General features: G+C 40.6%; 1 protein-coding gene across 3 annotated transcripts in view; it reads right to left on the bottom strand.

Annotated features, from left to right (window-relative positions):
• LOC116832887 (protein mono-ADP-ribosyltransferase PARP14-like) overlaps positions 1-16,453 on the bottom strand; it is a 32,020-nt gene that overhangs the window by 817 nt on the left and 14,750 nt on the right. For 2 of the 3 annotated variants that reach the window (XM_032793995.2, XM_032793996.2), the window contains exons 8-16: positions 16,178-16,399; positions 14,696-14,759; positions 13,739-13,888; positions 12,130-12,192; positions 10,889-11,056; positions 9,745-9,954; positions 9,044-9,652; positions 3,361-3,506; positions 1,158-1,332 (exon numbers count right to left, since the gene is read on the bottom strand). In XM_032793995.2, the coding sequence (XP_032649886.1) occupies positions 1,158-1,332; positions 3,361-3,506; positions 9,044-9,652; positions 9,745-9,954; positions 10,889-11,056; positions 12,130-12,192; positions 13,739-13,888; positions 14,696-14,759; positions 16,178-16,399 (1,807 nt within the window). The remainder of the gene's footprint in view (positions 1-1,157; positions 1,333-3,360; positions 3,507-9,043; positions 9,653-9,744; positions 9,955-10,888; positions 11,057-12,129; positions 12,193-13,738; positions 13,889-14,695; positions 14,760-16,177; positions 16,400-16,453) is intronic. The other variant, XM_032793997.2, reaches the window with a different exon arrangement.

Here is a 16,453-nt window from a genome sequence, read left to right as displayed (position 1 = left end):
TTTAATTATAAGATTATATAATTGTAATTACAATATTATAATTATACTTCATAGAGGCAGAGGAATCATGGTTCTTCATCTGGGACCTGTTTCTCTTTTTTGAAAGTGGGAGAAAGCTTCTAATGGAAATAGTCAAAAATATATGCAGGGAATTGAATCCTACTGCTAAAGACTTCCTCCTTCCCTTCCCCCTCTGCTCTTTGCTGTTCATCACATCTGTCCATTGTGTCATGTATAATACTATCCCTGATCCAGCAAAGTATGTATTCTGAGTAATCGAACTGAATTCAATGCATAAAGCTAAGTACAGGCACAAGTCTTTGCAGAATCAGGGCCTCAGATGGTCTGTGCACCAAATACAATGCTAGATTGAGTGGTGTCATCTAATTATTCCTAAGAATAGATATAGCACAATCAGCAGCGGAAGTTTTCCCCACACTGTTCAGCCAATTTGTCTCATATCTGATAAGGCGGCACCATTTTCTAGGCATAAAAGATAATTAGTTGTATCTCTATGTCCATTCACTTCACAAAGGCCACCGAAGTTTTAAATGATTTTAGATTTGCGAAGTACGATGATCTCTCTGTGCTAGCCTGCAGATGATACTGTGCATGGGCCAAGGGATTAACCACTTGACACTGATAAACTCCTCAGATCTTATTCACAATTTACAATTTTTAGACAATAAACAGTACAAATAAACTGAATATAAAAGCCAGTAAATTAACCAATAATGAAAGCATGTTATCTGGCTAGATTTCAAAACCCTCCAAAACGTAAGAAAACACTTTGGCTTAAGGAATGATCTGTCTGATGAGAATAAACAGCTGAGTAATTAAGATATCCGCCCAGGTATATTGGAACTCATTAGCTAGACATTTCAATAACTACTGAATACAATAGCGCACTTCAGAGCCTGGACGGATGGTAACATATGAACTCTCATATGCTCAAGGCATGCATAGAAGAGTCTAACAGGTCATCTAATATTTCCTTCCCTCTGTACAGAATTATTGTCTACATTTACTAATTCTTTGTCTCTTTCTCTGACCTCATTCCTCACCGTGCGCTGTGCGTATGACACCATTATCTCACACCATGTCTTACTCATCCATTCCCTGTTTAGGAAATTAACTTGCTTTGAATAATAATTTACCATTCATTCCAGCAAAACCACGATTAAATCCATTATAATTAATTGTGCTCAGTGAGGAACTAGGTGTTCCGTGGAATAGGAGCTTCTCATTATTTGGGTTGCCATTCTTTTTGTCCAGCGATTGTTTTTTGATTTGGTAGGTCTGCCACAGGTAAGGATTTTGTACCCTTTCAATCTGCAAAGTTAGAAAATAAAATACATTATTGACAATGCCCAATATCTAGGATGACAGCAGAGCATTCAAAAAATAACAAATATAAATTAATTGGTTTTCAGATCACTCTGCCCCTGTGGTGTCTATTTAGAGTTGGGACACTGGAAATCCAAACATAGAATGTGAACCAATAAATAACCAGAATATGATAGTCAAACTAAAGAATTTTTCTAGGCTATTTCCTTTTAATCATTTGAGCTTTGCCTAACGTGCCAAGTATGTGGGGCAAACACCTACATGTTCTCAGCAAAATGATGAAGTTTTTAGAGGTATGCTGTTGTATTCTGCTATTGTACTATCGCCAGCAGCAAAAGGGGCTTTTGAGTAAGACGCACTCTGAACAGCTGAACTCTTTGCTGATAATTCTCCCATTAAAGGGGAGAATTGTAGAGATACCATTATGCTTTTACAAGAACAAGCTTCTTTTCTAGATCCCAACTTGGGGCTTAAAATTATGTCCTCAATAACTTAGCCTGCTGAAAATTGCCATTTAAGAATACACTTCCAGGGAGCAAATTTTGCTGGCCTACTCATGAAAGCAATCTATCTGTAAGGTAAACAGGATATGGTTCCAGGGCACAACCTGGTATATCGGCATCAAAGCCCTGATCCATCTTCCACTGATGTCAATTGGAAACGCTCCTGTTAGAGCTGGCCCAAAGAGCACTGGTATAAAAGCTTCCAATTGGCAAATTAACATTAATAGGATCTAGAGCTGGAGAATCTTGCTTAGGTCATGCCACTGCATAACTGTTCCCACTGTATGCTAACTAGCGTTTTGCTCCATATATTTTTTTATATGTGCCAAGTGCTATGGCATTTCTCTATTCTCTCAGAACATTATCCCTCAAGGATAAAGGATCTCACCATTGGCAAGTGTCCTGGGATATTCAGAATACTTCCTTATTCTTAATTTCATCCGATTTCTCCTAGTTATATTCCCTTTTCATGTTAACTAATTCCACTTTGTGGTTGGTGCTGACTCCTTTGTAAAGTGCTTTACAATTTACACTCAGACAAAAACTTACTGAAGTCAGTGGCCCGTATCCTGTAACCAGCACATAGCTTGAAGGGGATCTCCCTATGGGACTCACAGGGAAGGAATCTGTCCCCCAAGCTGTGGATTAACAAAGGAATTGCTCTATGACTGCTACTGTAGCCTCATGGCTACAGAAGTGTGTGTGGCCAAGCAGGTCTGCACCTGCAGAAGGATCTGTGTAGAGTAGGTGCCATTCTCCTGGATCCAGTGTTCCCCTTGCCTGCCTGCCACCATGTACAATGGGCTGTTGGGAGCTCCGTTTTCTACAAGTCAGAGTCCCACAATGCAGAGGTATGTGCAGATCTCCTGCACAGGGTTCCTTAATCCTGACTCCTTTCAGCAATGAAAATGCACTGTAGACGAAGAAGCAGGATTTGGCCCAATGAGAGGTTTGCATAAGTAAGGACTTCAAGAGACAATCATTTACCTGGTGGAGATGAATCTGATTGTTTCTTAGAGATGGTTTACTAGAACATTCGCAGCAGACAGATTTTCATTTAATTTCCGACGGTGTATGTGTGTGAACCTATATTTCCTATATAAAATACCATCAATATCTCATCTCCTAATTTGGGGATACTGATCACAGACTGCTTGAATGCCAAGCTGTGGGCAGAGCAGGGCTGGGTGGCACTCCCTCCCTGCCCCCTCTGGGGCTGGCCCAGGGCCCACCACATCTTCCAGAAGTTCCTCCACGCTCCCCTAGGGGCTCTACAGTATGGGGATCACGGATCTAAGAGTTGACAGTCATTGTCATTTGCTATTCGAATGGAAAATGTCCTTAGATTTGCAATAAAGTTTTGGATTTTGTCAATGACCTCAGTGTGTAGCGTTGGGGAAATACAGAATTGGAAATGGTGACTACAAATAAATACTTAATACAAAATAAAAGATGAAAGTTTCTGTTTGATTTTTAAACAAAAAACTTCATTCTCTTCATGTTACTTCACCTTCTCTATTCTGAATGTGGAGCAGGTTTTTAGAAACTTCTTCTGAACATCTTGATATTCTTGCTCTGCTGCGTTTATCATAACCACTTTGACACGTTCTTGTTTCATATCACACCACTCTTTAGGGAATGCTACTAACTGTTTACCTGCAAAGAAAACATTCTGTTAATACAGCTAGAACTGACTCTGCTTATATGGGCTTGTGCCTTGTTAAAAACTGAAAATAGCACCTATTATCCATTTTTTTCTTCCACAAATTCTTTGGCAAGCCTATTCTTTGCCATGAATACCCCTTGGCTTCTGGAGCACAGATTAGATTTTCTATTTTGCTGCCAATCTGAGCTCTCCCTTACCAAACCAAAACAGTTAACTAAAGTAAAGTTTAGAAATGTTGGGAAATTTTACTCATTACTTCTGGACCACTCAACATTTTGGACCTAAGGGTACAAACGGTAGTCAGTAGGACAAGTCGCATGGACAATTCAAGTGAGTGGCAAGACTGGAACATTTATCCTTTTTATATGGAATGGTATTTGCTTCTGGCTTATAAAGTTTTTGTTATATCAGTAAATCAAGTGATTTATTAGCAAAGTGATTAAGCTGAAAAAGAACACGGCTACAGCTAATTCACTCTTCTGTCAGTAGGAGATATTTGTTTATTGAGATCCTGATCCAGAAAAGCACATAAACATGTACTTTTGCTGTGTCTGGGGTCTGAATACTCTTCTACTGGCATTACTGTAAACGGTTTTGGAAAACATAATCCACAATGCAACATGGAAAAGAACAGGGAAACATTTACAATTCAATATATTCTAGTTAATAATGTTAACATTTTAAAATAGTTCTTTAAATACATCTTCACCATCTCCATCTTTTGAAGTGGAATCAGAGGAAGTAAAACAGCCTGAAATCTTAAACACTTTCACATTTCCTGAACTAAAAACTTCTCCCCATAATCACACCATAATCACGCCAACTTCCTTTGACTATATCTCTATTTGATAAATCTATGGAAGTGCCTAGTAGATCAAATGCGCTGGAAGATCTATCTTACTTTTCCTATAGCACACATCATTGTAACCTATCTGTGTGCTGATGGACTCCAAGATGCGGTGGATGATTAAGTTCAAACCTTGTGGTGCAATCCATGGTTAAACAATTGAAGGTAAATTTTTTTATAAGGGCAAGTTGTTTTTGGTATACTGGAAAATGGCAGCAAGTATACAAGAAGGCAGACTTGAGCAAACTCAGGGAGTTAGTAGTTAAGATTCCACGGGAAGCAAGTCTAAGGGGAAAACAGTTCAAGAGAGTTGACAGTTTTTCAAAGAGACAGTATTAAGGGCACAAGTGCAAACTATCCCACTGCATAGGAAAGATAGGAAGTATGGCAAGAGACCACCCTGGCTTAACCAGAGACATAAGAACGGCCATACTGGGTCAGACCAAAGGTCCATCTAGCCCAGTATCCTGTCTTCTGACAGTGGCCAATGCCAAGTACCCCAGAGAGAATGAACAGAACAGGTAATCACCAAGTGATCCATCCCCTGTTGCCCATTTCCAGCTTGCGGCAATCAGAGGCTAGGGACACCATCCAGGGCCAGCTCCAGGTACCAGCGCAGGAAACAGGTGCTTGGGCCGGCCAATGGAACAGGGTGGCATATCCGGGTCTTCGGTGGCAATTCAGCGGCAGGTGCCTGAGTCCCTCTCGGAGGGAAGGACCAGCCACTGAATTGCTGCCAAAGAATTAAGTGGCGCGGTAGAGCTGCCGCCGAAGTGCTGCCAATCGCGGCTTTATCTTTTTTTTTTCTTCACCACTTGCGGCGGCATAAAAGCTGAAGCCAGCCCTGACACCATCTCTGTCCATCCTGGCTAACTGCCATTGATGGACCTATCCTCATGAACTTATGTAGTTCTTTTTTTAACCCTATTATAGATCAGGGTTAAAATTTAATAGATCTTCAATTATCTGAAACTCAAAAAAGAGTCCTATATAAGTGGAAACTAGATCAAATTACAAAGGACGTATATAAACATATAACACAATTATGTAGGAACAAAATTAGAAAGGCCAAGGGACAAAATTAGATTGAATAAGCTAGAGACGTAAAGGGTAACAAGAAAACATTCTACAAATACATTAGAAGAAAGAGGAAGACCAAGGACAGGGTAGGCCCATTACTCAATGGGGGAGGGGAAGGGAGGAGAAACAATAACAGAAAATATGGAAATGACTAAATTACTTTTTTGTTTCAGTTTTCACCCTAAAGGTTGTTGGTGACTGGACGTCTAACATAGTGAATGCCAGTGAAAATGAGGTGAGATCAGAGGTTAAATTAGGGAAAGAACAAGTTAAAATTTACATAGACAACTTAGATGTCTTCAAGTCACCAGGGCCTGATGAAATATATCCTAGAATACGCAAGGAGCTGACTGAGGGTTATCTGAGCCATTAGTGATTATCTTGGAAAAGTTATGGAAGATGGGAAAGATTCCAGAGGACTGGAAAAGGCCAAATATAGTGCCAATTTATAGAAACAGAAATAAGGACAACCCAGGGAATTATAGACCAGTCAACTTAACTTCATTACCTAGAAAAATAATGGAGCAAATAATTAAGCAATCAATTTGCAAACACCTAGAAGATAATAAGGTGATAAGTAACAGTCAGCATGGATTTGTCAAGAACAAACTGTGTCAAACCAACCTGATAGCTTTTTTGACAGGGTAACAAACCTTGTGGATAGGGGGGAAGTGGTAGATGTGGTATATCTTGACTTTAGTAAGGGTTTTGACACTGTCTCACATGACGTCATAAACAAACTAGGGAAATACATCTAAATGGAGGGTGAGTGCATAAGTGATTGGAAAACCATTCCCAGAGAGTAGTTATCAGTGGTTCACAGTCAAGCTGGAAGGACATATCAAGTGGGTCCCACAGGGATCAATTCTGGGTCTGATTTTGTTCAATATCTTCATCACTGATTTAGATAATGGCATTGAGAGTGCATTTATACAGTTTGTGGACGATACCAAGCTGGGAGGGACTGCAAGTGCTTTGGAGGACAGGATTAAAATTCAAAATGATCTGGACAAATTGGAAAAATGATCTGAAGTAAACAGGATGAAATTCAATAAGGACAAATACAAAGTACTCCACTTAGGAAGGAACAATCAGTTGCACACATACAAAATAGGAAATGACTGGCTAGGAAGGAGTGCTGCGGAAAGGGATCTGGGGGTCATAGTGGACCACAAGCTAAATATGAGTCAACAGTGTAACACTGTTGAAAAAAGAAAAGGGAACATCATTCTGGGATGTATTAGCAGGAGTGCTGTAAACAAGACATGAGAAGCAATTCTTCTACTCTACTCCACGCTGATTAGACCTCAACTGAAGCATTGTGTCCAGTTCTGGGCACCGTATTTCAGGAAAGAAGTGGACAAATTGGAGAACGTCCAAAGAAAAGCATCAAAAATGATTAAAGGTCTAGAAAACATGACCTATGAGTAGGGTCCTACCAAATTCACGGCTGTGAAAAACATGTCACGGACTATGAAAGCTGGTCTTCCGCATGAAATCTGGTCTTTTGTGTATTTTTACCCTATACTATACAGATTTCATGGGGGAGACCAGCATTTCTCAAACGGGGGGGTCCCAACCCAAAAGGGGTCGGGGAGGAGTTGCAAGGCTATTGTAGGGGGTCGCGATGTTGCCACCTATCAGAGGGGTAGCTGTGTTAGTCTGGATCTGTAAAAGCAGAAAAGAGTCCTGTGGCACCTTATAGACTAACAGACATATTGGAGCATGAGCTTTCGTGGGTGAATACCCACTTCGTCGGATGCATGTTGCCACCTTTACTTCTGTGCTACCTTCAGAGCTGGGCAGGTGGAGAGCAGTGGATGCTGGCTGGCCACCCAGCTCTGAAGGCAGCGCGACAGCCAGAGTAGTACAGAAGTCAAGGTGGAAACGCCATACCATGACACCCTTATTTTTGCACTACTGCCGGCAGTAGTGTTGCCTTCAGAGCTGGGCTCCCAGCCAGCAGCTGCAGAGTTGCCTGCAGCAAGGGGAGAATCCTGGAGGTGGGTCTGACCCAGCCCTGGGAGAGGCCCCTGCAGGGAAGAGGAAGTCCTGTCCCTGAGCAGCCCAGCCAGGACCAGCAGCTGGAGTCTGGCATATTGAAGGAGCTCTCAGTCAGGGCTCCCTGAGCCCTGCCCCTCTCCAGCTACAGGCCATGCCCCAGCATTCGGGGGTTAAACGGGCCTGAGGCTGGCTGTGTGTGTATGGGATAGTGACCACGGGAAACCCCCGCCAACCACAGTGCCCTGGCAGTCATCCACGTCACCCACCCATAAGGCTGGCCGTACCCCTCCCCCGAAAGTGAGGACTCCCCCATACCATGCCACCCTTACTTCTGTATTGCTGCTCGCAGTGGTACTGGCTTCAGAGCTGGGCACCTGGCCAGCGGCTGCTGCTCTCCAGCTGCCCAGCTCTAAAGGCATCACCGCCACCAGCAACAGTGCAGATATAAGGGTGGCAATACCGCGAACCCCCTACTATAGCCTTGTGACTCCCCTTCCCCGCCCATGACTCCCTTTTGGGTTGGGACCCCCATGGTTACAGCACCATGAAATTGCAGAGTTAAGTATCTGAAACTGTGAAATTTATTATTTTTTAAATCCTATGACTGTGAAATTGACCAAAATTGACCCTGATTTTGGTAGGGCCCTACCTATGAGGAAAGATTGAAACAACTGGATTTGTTTAGTCTGGACAAGAGAAGCCTGAGAGGAGACATGGTAACAGTTTTCAAGTACATAAACGGTTGTTACAAAGAGGAGGGAGGAAAAACTGTTCTCCTTAACCTCTGAGGATAAGACAAGAAGCAATGGGCTTAAATTGCAGCAAGGGAGGTTTAGGTTGGACATTAGGAAAAACTTCCTGTCAGGGTGGTTAAGCAATGGAATAAATTGCCTAGGGAGGCTGTGGAATCTCCATCATTGGAGATTTTTAAGAGCCAGGTTAGAAAAACACCTGTCAGGGATGGTCTAGATAATACTTAGTCCTGTCTTGAGTGCAGGGGACTGGACTAGATGACCTCTCGAGGTCCCTTCCAGTCCTATGATTCTAAGAAACAGTTTAAAATTATGTGCTGGCTTTCTGACATAGCTGCTGTTACATTTCAAGTCAAAATTGCTGAGTGGAATCACTGCCAGTGGTAGGTAATGCCTAGCAACTGAAAATTTATGGCATGAGATATGTTTATTTCTGGGCATGAAACTTCATCTAGAAGCACTGCTGCTGGATGTTTGAGAAAGCCTTTTTGGTATATCCTAAGAATTTTGATCAGTCCCTGCTGGGAGATATCCTATGTCCTCTTCAATTCTGAATTCTTTTTACCTTTTTACAGTGATATAAATCAGGGTAACTTTACTGAAGTCAATGTTGTTATACTAGTTTTATATTAGTGTAAGTGAGAAGAGAATCAAGCTCAATACGTTTAAAAATATGTTCAGAATCATTAATAGTTTCTAAGAAAATAGACTAGCATTATTCAGAATTTTTAAATATATGAATGAAAGTGTGTGTCCTTTGTCAGACGCTTCATGCAATAATAAACAGAATAATAATAATTAATAATAAAGCTACGAAGAACAGCTCAAGAAAGCTTTAATTTACCTTCATCCTTTGGCTTGCGCTGAATGATTACAACTGTTCCTTGTTTATCTGTAGCACGTAGATTTTTCATGTCTACTTTGTAGTCCGTCATGAGGAACTGGATATTAATGTGAGGTTTTTTAGCAGCTTTAGCATCCTCTAAGTGCATATTTGTCAGAGGGTCAAAGTCTGTGAAAGGCATATTGTTTATGGAATACTTCCACTGGACTAAATTGCTAACAAGTTTTGCCTTTGATTGTTCTTCTTGGTTATCTTTAATGCTTTTGATCATGTTTTGAATTTTGATGGAAGCTTTATAGACATCTCTAGTTATACCAGAAACTCTAACAAAAGGAGGATTTTCCTTGGTTTCCACCTGAATGGTAATATGTAGGCTCTTCTGGAGTTCACTCAGTTTCTTAGCTTCTGCTTCACCAAAACAGTCAATTAATTCATCTGGAATAATGTTTTCATACTGTTCTTTTAAAATCAGCTTTTTGATCCAGGATTCAGTGGCTTCCACATTTTTCTGGCTTTCACCACAAATCTGAAACGTGGCTAACTCAATTTTCTTCTCCAGAACAAATCCACGTTTCTTTCCAGCATGACGTTTTTTGCCTATTAAAAATGCTGTAATGAAGTATAAGGGCTGTAATTACTTAACTTTTATTTTAGAAAATATTTAATTTTATGTACCCATTTAAAAAACACTCACTACTCACATGTTAACTTAGAAAACCATGATTCTGATGTTGGTGAAATTGTATCTCCTTCTCTTTTCTGCATACTTGCATAAAATACATTTTGCATCTGTGGCTGGAAGATAACTATTTTAATTTTTTTCACATGCTGGACTGCTTTTGTACTTGCAAAGTCAACTATAGCATCCATCATGTCCTCAGCTACCTGAGCTGGATTCTGCCCAGCCTGACCTGTAACAAATAAATAAAGAATACATATTTGCTGGTGAACAGTATGTGAACTGAGATGGTCTCTATATCAAAGAACCCCTCTGCTCCCCACTTGTACTCTCTGAAGACCTTGTGAACAGTGTGATCAAAAAGATCAAAGAATGTCTGTTCTGTAAACTGAAAGCCATCAGCTGGCACCTCCCTTAGCCAGGTCACTGTCCATTACTGCATGCTTTTTCAACATCTCTCCACTGAATGCAGTCCCTCAGCTATACAGTTATCGCCAATGTTGTGACACACGGATTGTCTATAGCAGGGGCTGGCAATCTTTCAGAAGTGGTGTGCCGAGTCTTCATTTATTCACTCTAATTTAAGGTTTTGCATGCCGGTAATACATTTTAATGGTTTTAGAAGGTTTCTTTCTATAAGTCTATAATATATAACTAAACAATTGTTGTATGTAAAGTAAATAAGGTTTTAAAATGTTTAAGAAACTTCATTTAAAATTAAATTAAAATGTAGAGCCCCCCAGACCAGTGGCCAGGACCAGGGCAGTGTGAAAGCCACTGAAAATCAGCAGTGTGCCACCTTCGGCTCCCATGCCATAGGCTGCTACCCCTGGTCTATAGCAAGCCAGCTGAACCAAGTAGTTAGGCTACTTTCAGACCAGAATATGCATCTGCTGAAATCAGTAAGGGTAGTGTCAGGCCTTTAGAGGCTAATACCATATGAATACTTGCTATACAAATCTGTAATTTTTACATGACAGTTTTAAACCACACTATCAGTTGGTATGACTTTGTGTGTAAACTTACTACGAAGGCAGGGAGCTGGACTTGATGATCTGTCAAGGTCCCTTCCAGTTCTAGGAGATTGGTATATCTCCAATAATTATTATTATTATTATTTATCTTGATTTTGCTTTTCCTTTCAAATCTACTAAGAAAAAACAAACCTGTTCCAATTGCTGGGAAGGCGACAGATGTGTACTTCCTCAGTTCACACTCCTGGAGCACTTTAGAGACCTGAGCTTTAACATCTTTCTGATGAACGAGGTGAATAATTTTACCACACATCAGTTTTCCACCTTGTGTGGTTATAAAGCCACTGTGAGGCTGCGAGGCTGGAAGATAGAAGAAAAAAATATGACACACAAAATAAAGAGATCAACACTTTATAATAACAAAGGACCAGACCCTCAAGTGAAGTTGTGTACAATGGAGCAGTTCCAGTGTCTTCAATGGAGCCATGCTGATCTACACCAGATGAGAATATAGCTTCTGGATATAAATCTGCCTGGTATTTGCAAACAGGAAAGTGGAAAGCAAATCTATCTTGAATGTTTTATCCATTCAGGATCTTGACATTCCACCAGCTTTATCTGGTTAACGTTTTTGCTGCTAACATTCTGCTTTTAAAATTTCTTTAAGCTGATATCTCAAATTGGGGGTGAACTTTGTATGTGCTCAGAATTTCCAGTTTTAATTATGACTGAAATCTGGGTGCTTATCAAATAATAGTTTACAATTTAACACAAACTACCTTTTAATGTATATGACATTTAAATAATTTCTTAAATAATTTAAATAATTTCTTAAAATGTGCACATTCTACTGATACACAATACCTCTGCTTGAAAAATCCATTATCTTTATTTATGTCATTTACCTCCAGAAATCTCCAATTATCATTTTATAGATAAGCTGAGAGACTAAAAAAGGGCCCAAGTGATTTTAGGGCTATTTCAAGGAGGCTTAGGCACATGTAATAAAATCCTTTAAAAGTGCTAGGTCATTTAAAGTGAGTTATAAACACATCAAAAAGGGCTTATGCTGCAAAAAACAGATGGACTCATGAGCGCAATGGTACAAATAGCACTACTAGGCAGAAAGGCAAGAAATTGATTGCGAGATTATGTGCTCATCCTACTAAGTGCAGAACACATTCAACTCCCATTGGCTTGGGAGTTGAGGGCACTTGGCACCACGTGGGAGGCACTCAGCACCTTGCAAGATCAGGCTCATAAAGGGGAAGAATCCACAGATTTGCCAAAAGTGAAAAAATGTGAAGCAAAAGGTGCAATATTGGAACCGAACTGCCAGAACCATGGGGTCACTAGTTCATTTTGTAATTTGGGATGTGGAAAGAGCAGGGATACTAATAATGGAATCAAATGGAATATATGTTGCATCATACCAAGCATAGCACATTCTAGTTCAACCTGGGGTCCGGCAGCTTCCATCACTGCTTTGAAGACACCTTAAATAAATGAGAAAGCATGTCAGTTCACTAAGGCAGTTTAACTGTTGTTACCCAAAAATCACATCACACCTGTATGAAAACTCTCATAAATCTTAGAATATCAGGGTTGCAAGGGACCTCAGGAGGCATCTAGTCCAACCCCCTGCTCCAAGCAGGACCAATACTCAACTATTTTTTTTTTTTTGCCCAAGATCCCTAAATGGCCCTCTCAAGGATTGAACTCACAACCCCTGGGTTTAGCAGGCCAATGCTCAAACCAGTGAGCTATCACATGCTATAGTTTCACACACTAACAGCCAGATTCTGCATTCCTTGAATAGCCAAAACTCCCATGGGGCCACATCCTACAAGATGCTGAGCCCCACCAATTCCTATTGTGTTCAGTAATCTGCATAACATCTCATATGGTCTGCAAAGAATATATTTCACTTATGAATTAACTTTATTTCACAGCTCTCTTGGTGGACAGTATGTCAGTCACCAGGCTACATTACCTGACAGATTGCCTCTTTCTCTGTGTCATGCTGCTACTGCTTGAATCAGCAGAGATGTTCAAGTTGAAGCCCCCTTGACATAAATGAGTGAGGGCTGCTGGCAGGGTGTTTTCTGTGTGGGGTCCTTGACTTTGGAACTGACTCACCTCCACAGAATGCCAGAGCCTAAGTTTGTTAACCTTCTAAGCAAGGGGCAAGGCCCATCTTATTTCTTGGGCTCCTGAGGAGGGGGGCGGACTAAGGGTTGGCAGGGCGTGGTGGATGTTAATTTACTTATGGCTAGTCCTTTCTATGACCTGGCCCATTGCATATATTAGCTAATGGGCCAGGCTTCCAGAATAAGCACCTACCAATACATTTAGAATTTTTGTGGGGGAAATCAACATTACAGCATAGGATAGCGAGCAAGAGAACAAGAGGGTTGTCTCTTCAGGCAGCTCTGACTTGTGCCTGGGTACCAGCCCAGCATATAGATCATCCAGGCTCAGAGAAGCACAAAGATGGCCTGATGCCACCTTTGCCACTCCACTCTGCTTTACTCTGTGCGCTCACGAGCAGCAACTGACAATGTGTCAAAAGAAATCACAAAATAACTGTGTTGGGATACCCTGATATTATTTTGTGTCATGAGGTTGTATCGCTATGTGTTCGCTATGTGTATTGCTATGTGTTGCGCTTCTATCTTGAAACATCCCAACACAAAGTCAGGACAGACTCAGCCATTATTTATTAGCTCTCTGAAATTCTATTAGACCAAGAGGCTCTCAAATGCTGCAAAGCTGGGTACCACTGGTCTAAGTCATACATTTCACAATGGAAAATTATCATTGGGAATAGCACTAATGTTGGAGAACCACAGCCCTGAAATGAAAGGACAAGACCGATGGCCTTTAACGTAACAAATTAACACAAAGTGCAGACATTTGCCATCCCACTTTTCCAGCATGAAGAAAGACTTTATAAAAGTTTTGCATATTGAAAATGCTCCCTCCATTTCCAATACGTGGCAGTGAATTTATCATTAAATTTATGTATATTCAATAAAGTACCTGATTGGGCATTAAATGATGAATTTGAAATGTTTACAATCACATCTGTATTTTCCTTGGTGATATCTCCAGTTGCTACCTGGAATGTAATGGAACCAAGCTGCATTTCATGAACTCCCAATACCGGAGTTGAAACACGCCCAAAGGAAACTGCAAGGAAAATAAAAATACATTAAGAGTGGTCTGTCCTAGTAAAAGTGCTATTCCCTGAGCTTATGTATGCTTTGTAAGTTCAATGCAGAGTTCACAGATTGGGATCCCCAGACATAAAGTAGCCTCTTTGACTCCAATATTCTCTAACCCAGATTTTTTACTGCTGCTTTCCATTATTCAGTGCATAGGACCCAGGAGACAGAGAACTCATTCAGTTTAAATACCGTGGATCCATTAAATGCTACTCCCATTGATGTTGATGCAATTTTTCTATGAACTTCAATGGAAGAGGGAATAGGTTCTACATTCTCCTGAACGAATTTCTGGTGTTGCGTGCTGTTCACTCACATACTGTGCTGTCAGCATTTCCTTCCTGCGAATTAATAAATGGAAAGGAACTACATCTGCTGGATACCTTTGTGTGGACCATTCAAGTTACAGAGGTAAGGGGGTAATCTTCACAGATGGCCTAAAAGGGCACAAAGGGAAATGATGCTGCTGAGAGCCCTTGATTGGTTGCTCTTGTAGCATGTTATCTGTGGTTTGCTTAGCATGGTGACTGCATCTTTATGATCCCAGCAACCACTGCAATCTATCAGTATAATACTAGTGGATTCTCCTCCATGTAGTAAGGCTGGCAGCATCCCTGAAGAGCAAGAATGTCACCATAACAAAATATTTTCTCCCCTGAGTTTTTCACCTCCCGGGTTTAGGAATGTCAGTTCACTAGACTATGTTACATCCTGGTGACATTCTCCTGCCAGCTGCGTATTTATAAAACCCAATCCAAATAAACAACCTTACTTGGACTTGATGATGCAGCCTGGAAATTCCCATTGGTCCTAGATTCTAGTTCATCTGTAAATGCCTAGAAATAGAATCAAAGATACTGCAGACAAGGTATCAGAGATTTGCCCAACAGAGACAGATTCAAACCGGCTAGTCTCATAAGTAAAATTAACAGCAATGTATCTGCATGCACATAATGTTCACCTTACAGCAGAGTCTAAGCGTCAGTGGTAGAAGTAATGGGAAATTTTGTGGAAATGAGGTGCTGGTAGTTGCAGGTATTTTTACTACTGTGTCATCCAGAACTGCTCTGAGCAGGGTTAGAAAATACAGCATTTAAAATGCCTACTACCCTGGGAATCTCATCCATATTAATTCAACATTTCTACCAGTAGTGGAGCTGAGCCAGTAATAGCAAAGATGAGAAACATTTTGGAAGCCTAATGCAGACTGAACCTTAAAATCCTGAGCCTACTGAAACTTTACACTGCTAAGCAGTTACTTTGTTCTGAACTGGTTAGCTGCTTTTTGGCACCGTCTAATGTCATCTAGTGCAGCACCTGTCACTTGCATGCAGAAGCACTGGTGCTTAAGAAGTCTGAGTGGGGAATGAGGTCTGAAAATCAGGACCTCAGTTTGGAAACAATGTTGAATATATGCACATTATATTCATGCATCTGCAGAGTAAAGATACACACATACAGGTTTTCTGAATTCCTCTTCCCCAGAGTGTTATTACTGGCTACATATGAAAAAAAACAGGATTTTTTTATTTTTTGGTTTAGGGGAAGGTTATGGAGGTTATATTCCACTTTAACTCAAAAGTCATCTGTTTGTGACATCACAATTGATTGCTATAGAAACAATTATACTGTCACCTGCAGAAGATAATGACTACTTGAGAAATAAACAGAAGGATCTGATTAAACAAATAATCTATTATCATGCAAATATCTCTATTAATAATGAGCAAAGGAAAACAACCAACAAAAACAGAAAACAAGTGGTATACAGAAGAAAGGTTTCTCAAGAGCGTGAAATGCTAGTCCCAATGAAGTCAATGAGTAAAACTTCCTCTGACTGCAGTGGCACCATGATTTCACTCAGCATGTTTTCAGATTTCTATGAGGAAGCAGCTGATCTTTCAGAGCCCAATCCTGCAATCCTCTCTTAGTGGGCCAAATCCTGAGGTCCTCACTCACTTTTCACTAAGTCTTCACTAGGGCAAACTCCCATTCAACTAAACAGGTGTTTGCCTGAGTAATGATTTCAGAATCTAAAATATTGAGATCAACAGCACCTCTCTCGTGAACATGGATGTCCCATGTAAGGGTCACAGGATCAGGCCCACTGAGACAGCTGTCTTAACCTGTCACTAAAATAATTTATAATGAATATAATAAATCAGGCCTTTAAAAACATTATAACGAAATCACATTGATAATAAATAACTAGAAGGGTGTGTAATAGGAAAAACATTAACATGAAAGAAATCACCTGAATATTATCTGTATCTCTTGGATGCAACAGAAAATGAACTTCCTGAAGAGACTTCAAGTTGTGATTACTACTGAATTTGAACACTTCATCAAACATTAATTTAGCAACAACGGGTTTAGGAAACCCAAACCCACCAGTCCCGATTGCTGGGAACGTGATTGAACGTAGAGACAGCTCTTCGGTTTTCTTCAGACATTCTTTGACTATGCCTTCTAGGATCTGTATAAAAGAAACAGTAACATTTGTGTCTGTCAACATGGCCTTTATTCTTTA

This window comes from Chelonoidis abingdonii, chromosome 10 (assembly GCF_003597395.2).
Source record: "Chelonoidis abingdonii isolate Lonesome George chromosome 10, CheloAbing_2.0, whole genome shotgun sequence".
Lineage (NCBI taxonomy): Eukaryota > Metazoa > Chordata > Testudines > Testudinidae > Chelonoidis > Chelonoidis abingdonii.
This window is presented reverse-complemented; position numbering and strand designations above follow the sequence as displayed.